Source organism: Myotis brandtii, unplaced genomic scaffold (assembly GCF_000412655.1).
Source record: "Myotis brandtii unplaced genomic scaffold, ASM41265v1 scaffold810, whole genome shotgun sequence".
In the NCBI taxonomy this organism is placed as follows: Eukaryota; Metazoa; Chordata; class Mammalia; order Chiroptera; family Vespertilionidae; genus Myotis; species Myotis brandtii.
The window spans coordinates 1890390-1897031 of NW_005371274.1; the positions used below are offsets into that span (position 1 = coordinate 1890390).

Here is a 6642-nt window from a genome sequence, read left to right on the forward strand (position 1 = left end):
CTCAGTGTCCCGGCAATCGCTGCAAGCACCTCTGAGAGAAAGCTGCCCTCGAGTTCCGACCAATGCCAGACAGTCCAGTTTCTCCCGTATGAGTCTGGGTCCCCAGAGACTCGCCTGGAACTGGAGCTCAGAGCTTGAGACTCCCTCCCGATTGAAAAAGACAACCCTTTCCTCAGCCGCCAGCCCTCTATGCATGCGCCTCTGTACCTCTGTATTTTACTTCCACACTGCACCTCCTCTGAGTCTCGGTATGCTTTTCTCTTTCCTTCTAGTTGTAGAATTTCCACTCAGCCAGCCTTCCTGTGGTTCTGGATGATGTTCGTTCTATCTTTTAGTTGTATTTTTGAAGTGGTTGTGTGAGGCAGCAATCTCCGGTGTTTACCTATGCCGCCATCTTGGTTTCTCTGGGCCCTCTTTTTCTTAACTTTAAAATAAGAAGGTTATTTTAGACCAATGAGTCTCAAACTTTGTTGCACAAACATTACTTCTGTAAAATATTAATGTATGCTTGTGGCAAAAAGGGTTTTGTGGTCAAATACATCTATGAACCATATCTCCCTCTTGGAGATACAGAATAATACTCATTAGAGGCTCTGAGAAGTCCTAACAGTGAAAAAACAAGCCTCTTTCCAGAATTTTTTGCATTTAGTTTGACCATGGAAACCAATTTTTTTTTTTTTTTTTTTTTTTTTTTTGCCATGCAAACTTTTACTCAGGTGATCTCTTAGGTTCCTTTCTCATTTCAACAACTTGAAATTTTTTAAGTCATAAATTAGAACATGGGACACTCTGTGAAATATTTACATCAGCTTTAGTTCCTAATACCTTTAAATCTACTCCTAAAAGCTCCTAGACAAAACTGAGAGGGTCATAATTAGATTTTGTTGGTGGTCCTTGGCCCATTGCTCAAAGGATCAATACAGGTCTGAGCTTGCTTGAGACAGAGGTACCCAGTGAAGGAATCCCCTCCTAACTGATACCCTTCTAGAATCCTCCTTCTTTCTCAAGGAGAAAGGCTATGCTTCCCTTTCTCCCTAAGCCTTCCTTGTTTTCCAGTGGATTACAGTAGGCATTTGTGTAATCTAAACCAGTTCTTTTTACCTATGTGCAGTCCATCAACAGCTTTGTTGTTGTTGTTAATCCTCACCCAAGGATATTTTTTCCATTGATTTTTAGAGATAGTGGAAGGGAAGGGGAAAGACAGAAGGAGACCAACATTGATGTGAGAGAGACACATAAATTGGTTGCCTCCCACGCGTGCCCTCATGAGACCGGGGATGGAGCCTGCATTGGAGGTTCATGCCCTTGATCAGAATCTAACCCCAGACCCTTCAGTCCATGGGCCAACACTATAACCACTGAGCGAAACTGGCTAGGGCTTGAATGAATCTTTAGATGAGCACTTGAGAGAGAAATGAATCATGTACTTGCAACTTCAGAATGCATCATCTAGTATAAAATGACAAACAGATGTCATATATATGGTCAACATCCTGTCCCTCACCCCCAGACAGACATTGCTAATCCACTGTGGTGCTCTTTCTTGCAGAGTGCAGCAGTGGCCACAGAATCCTTCTCAACACAGTTCTCCAGGCAGTCGCTCTTACCATCATCAGTCAGTCATTATGGGTACATAGGTAAAATCTAGTGACCAGCCCTGATCTAGTTTCAACCCTCTCTGTACAAAAGAGAAAACTAAATCCCACAGAAGTTAAGTGACTTTTCCAAGGTCACACAATCAGTTGAGTCCTGAAAAGGGTCACAAGTAGAATAATTCTGTCTCTGGATGGAGTCAATTAGTAGAAAGAGTTGATGCAGAACTTAGTGCCTCAGAGCCCCCTAGGCTGCAGGCAGAAAAGACCAGGGTCCTACATTTGCCCCGCTTCTCTTTGGATTTCCTAGAATCAAGCTCCCTTGAGGAGTTCAGAATATATTCATAAATATTAAACTCTTACCAAAAGGATACTGAGCTAGGCCACTGACAGACCTCATGTTGGTCTCTAATATTTCCCAAAGTAACATTCATGAGAATCATCTATGTACTCCTCCCTCTTCCTTCTCTTCTCTCCTGCCACCAGTGACCTGAAGATGCAGAAAAATGCCAAGTGGCATCACTTTCCTTTCTCAGGGTAAAGTCAGGTTATTCAAGAAGTAGTTCGCACTTAGAAGAAACCAATTACAGACAGAGCTGTGGGCTTCCCAAACCACCATTCAAACCTCCTAAAACCTTGTGGGATCTAAGCCCAAGATGGAAACCCTGGAATACCTAGCTGCCCACCCCATAGCGATGCTGGTAGACCTGGGTTTGAATCCCAACTCTGCCTTCTCCTAGCAGCATTGAACCTCTCTGAGCTTCAGCCTGCTCATCAACAAAAGGGGGGATAATAATATTTATTATTTAACCTTTTGGAAAATTTTAATGAGATGATTTGGCAAAGCACATAGTAGGTGCTCAATAAATGGCTGTTTTCACTACAATTACAAAGATTAACTCATGATGTATTAGGGAGAGCAATGCTTTCTTTCTGCAAGAAATGAGAGAAGGAAACTCAGGCTATAGCCATGTATCCTAAATATCTAGTGCAGGTTGGATGTAACATGACAATGTCTGCATGCTCCAAAAGAGGATGACCATCCAGCTAATCTCTCATTTGTCTTTTCCCAGGCACGTCCACTGTAGTATGCAAGCCCATAGTCATTGAAACTCAGCTCTATGTTATTGTGGCCCAGCTATTTGGCGGCTCTCACATCTACAAACGAGACGGTTTTGCAAATAAATTCATAAAAATCCAGGATATTGAAATTCTCAAAATCCGAAAACCCAATGATATTGAAACATTCAAGATTGAAAACAACTGGTACTTTGTTGTTGCTGACAGTTCAAAAGCTGGTTTTACTACCATTTACAAATGGAATGGAAATGGATTCTACTCCCATCAATCCTTACATGCGTGGTACAGGGACACTGATGTGGAATACCTAGAAATAGCCAGAACACCTCAGGCACTGAAAATGCCTCATTTAATCCTGTCCAGTAGTTCCCAGCGTCCTGTAATTTATCAGTGGAACAAAGCAACACAATTATTCACTAACCAAACTGACATCCCTAACATGGAGGATGTATATGCCGTAAAGCACTTCTCAGTGAAAGGTGACGTGTACATTTGCTTGACAAGATTCATTGGTGATTCCAAAGTAATGAAATGGGGAGGCTCCTCATTTCAGGATATTCAGAGGATGCCATCACGAGGATCTATGGTGTTCCAGCCTCTTCAGATAAATAACTATCAATATGCAATTCTTGGAAGTGATTATTCTTTTACTCAAGTGTATAACTGGGATGCAGAGAAAGCCAAATTTGTGAAATTTCAGGAATTAAATGTTCAGGCACCAAGATCATTCACACATGTGTCCATTAATAAACGCAATTTTCTTTTTGCTTCCAGTTTTAAGGGAAATACACAGATTTACAAACATGTCATAGTTGACTTAAGCGCATGACACACAAATTCTGTGGCTGCCATCAGAAACTTTCTACAGTACATGGTCCGGATGAACTCAATGCATGATGACTCTTCTTATCCCACTTGCAAATGAATGCCTTTCAAACATTGAGACTGCTAGAACCAAGCACTACCAGTAACCCCATCTTTAACTGTCCAGTCCAGTGGTGTGGGAAGTTACCTTTTATAAGAGAAAATTGAATTGTGTAACTGTTCTTTGCAGTGAAGGTGTGTAAATAAGCATTTAATGATATCTGTTACTCCAAAAAGAAATATTAATATGTACTTTTCCATTTATTTATTCATGTGTTCAGAATTGCCAAATAAAATGTTTACATTTTCTTTCATATCCCAAGGTAAGTACTTAAGGGAGTTTAGTTTTTTTCTTGGTGATGGTGTATTTAGGAAATAGTTTTATACCATAAGGTTATATTTGAATCAAGAGTTTATGTTGTGACTGAGTGAAGGTGAAACACTGATATTGATTACCCATAATTTATGAACAGGTTCATCAGTTGATTTTGAACATTCAAAGGTGTTTCCAAAAGTCATGACTTTTAGGAACACTTTGAGGTAAAGTGGTGACAAATTAAAAGAAGGGTAGAGAAATTTGCTTATTACAAGAAGACTAATTTGAAATAAAAACTGTAAGATCCATCCTTTCCTGTCCAATAGCTCCAGCTACAGCAATCCTTCAAACAACTTACAGGATAAGTTAAAGCCAAGATTTGGGATTTTCAAAAACCCTATTTAGGGACTTTCTAAATGTCTGACTCTACAATCATCTGACAGCTAATTGAGATTGTAACCTTATAGCACTTGCCTCAAATGAAGGCCTCTTGATCTGACCAAGGACTTCTAGAGACCAAGTCTGATATGTTATTGACATGCTGCAGAGTGCCCAGGAGGATCATATTTGATTTTCTAAAACCCTGCTCCTGGATCACAAGGGTCGTAGCAAATAGCACAATGCCTGTGCATTCTGTGGGCTCTCAGAGGTGCACATGCGTCCTCCTGTTATAATAATAAACTTTATGAGGCCCTTTGATCTCATCAGTCAGTATGTATGGAGTACCTAATAAGGTATCATTCCTGTGGTGTTGAGGGGAGAACTGAAGGAGAGAAAGGCACCGTCCTTGCCCTCTGAGTCCTTAGAAGGCTCATTGGGGGTTTAGGACACAACAGAGCAAGCAGTAAGTGCCAGTTATCATCTGAACATCCAATTGTAAGTTTCAGGAGAGCATCAAAGATGTCTTCCTGAAAGAAGTGGTCCTTGTTTGAACTTAAGGGAAGATAGGAGTTTAAATGGGGATCATGACAGAGAAAGTATTCCTGGCACTTGGTTCTGCATGCTGCCTTTACAGAAGGGAACAGAACTTCCTCCAGCCCACTGTTCCCCAGAGTCTTTGACCAAACGATTGTGGGAAGGTGTGGGTAGGGGGACAGCAACCCCTCTGCCAGCCCTTATCTGGCAAACTTGAGGCATCAAAGGTACACACATCGTTATAGAGTCTCCCAGAAGCAATACCTTAGGGAGTTATGCACAGGAACCTGACTCCTTTATAACATGGTAAAGATATTAACTCTGACATCAGGGTTATGGGGGAGGGGAAGAAGGCTTACCCACTCCCGATCCTGCACAGAGGGAGAACTGGCCTTTGAATGCATTCCTTTCCTCAGTTCCTATTTTCTGTAAGCAGCCTATATGCTGTTGGAGAACACCTGCTTTGTAGAGACAGGGATCAGATCCAGCCTTGCCATGTACTGGCTTTGTCCACAGACAAGTTACTTAACCTCTCGGAGCCTCAGTTTCTTCATCTGTAAAGGGACAATAATGCCTACTCCAAGGACATGGAAGAATTAAGGAGCACATGGCAGATTGAACTTTTCTAACTATATCTCCCGTCCCACATGTGCTATGAGAACCTTGCCCTCATCCCATCAAGAGGTGGTGCCTAATCCCTCTGTTCTTAAATCTGGACGGGCAACCAATAGAATGTGGAGGAAATTATGCAGCTTGACTTTGGAGCTTGGGGTTACAAAATGATGATGCTTTTGCCTTGTGAACCTGAACTGCCATGTCAAAAGTCCTAGCAGCTTGAAGCCACCATTCTGTGAGGAAGCCCAGGGTTTGGTCGGCAACCTCAGCTGAGGTCTCAGCATCAACCACCAGTCATCTGAGTGATGGCTCCAGCTGATTCCAGCTCCCAGCTGTCAAGTCACCACCAGCCATCAAATCTTCCCAACTGAGGCCCTGGATGTTACAGAGCAGAGACAAGCCATCCCACAATCACCTACTCAAATTCCTGACCCATAGAATCTATACACATAATAAAATGGTTGTTTTAAACAGCTAAGTTTTGGGGTGCTTTGTCACACTGTAGCAGTACTGGGAATAGCACTTGAAGTGCTTAACCCAGAACTGGCACGAATTAGCACTCACCAAGTGCTAATGGTTCCACACCCATAGCATGAGTTTGGGTCACACTCTTCCTTTACTGTCTTAATGTAATTCACTGTCATTTTATTTTAAATGCTCTCTCCTGTTTTCAATATGTTATCGTGTTCTTACTCTGTGCCAGGCACTGTGCTGAGTTGAGGGATGCGGACATTAAAGACTTGCCCTGCTTGTTTTCATAGGAACACTGACTATTCAACTTGGCAAACCAACTCTCTACTTTACCTTAACTCTGAGACCCAGAGATGTGAAGCAAGTGGGGTGAAGTAGGCTACAACCCGGGTCTCCTGACACGTGGTCCAATCCTTGGTCCATAACATGGCACCACCTTTCAAAACTGCCCCCTTCATTTCAAACCTGGGATGTGGATGGGGACAGAGGTGAGGAAGCTGACAGAGAAAATAAATGTTAAAAAGACTGAGGAGAAGGACAGATGGTAGGGTCCACTTTTTGTAGGAATTGACCAGTCTTTTCTGTGAGTTGCCCTCTCTGCCTGTGTCCCTCATCTCCTCTACACTGTACCCACTCTCCAGCCATAGACGATTGGGCCTGGAGTGAACTCCTGATCCAGGTGTTCAACCCAGAAGCTGGGTGGGCTCATATCTAGTTATCCCTTCTGGATATTTGGCATTATGTCTTTAGTCATGGCACCAGATTTGAAGGTGATGATCTTATATCAGG

General features: G+C 42.4%; 1 protein-coding gene across 2 annotated transcripts in view; it reads left to right on the plus strand.

Moving 5' to 3' along the window:
• Window positions 1-6146, plus strand: part of LGI1 (leucine-rich, glioma inactivated 1) — a 40424-nt gene extending 34278 nt beyond the window's left edge. For both annotated transcript variants that reach the window (XM_005884055.2, XM_005884056.2), the window contains one exon: window positions 2666-6146. In XM_005884055.2, coding sequence (XP_005884117.1) covers window positions 2666-3501 — 836 coding nt within the window. In that variant the 3' untranslated portion in view covers window positions 3502-6146. The remainder of the gene's footprint in view (window positions 1-2665) is intronic.
• Window positions 6147-6642: the final 496 nt, after the last annotated feature.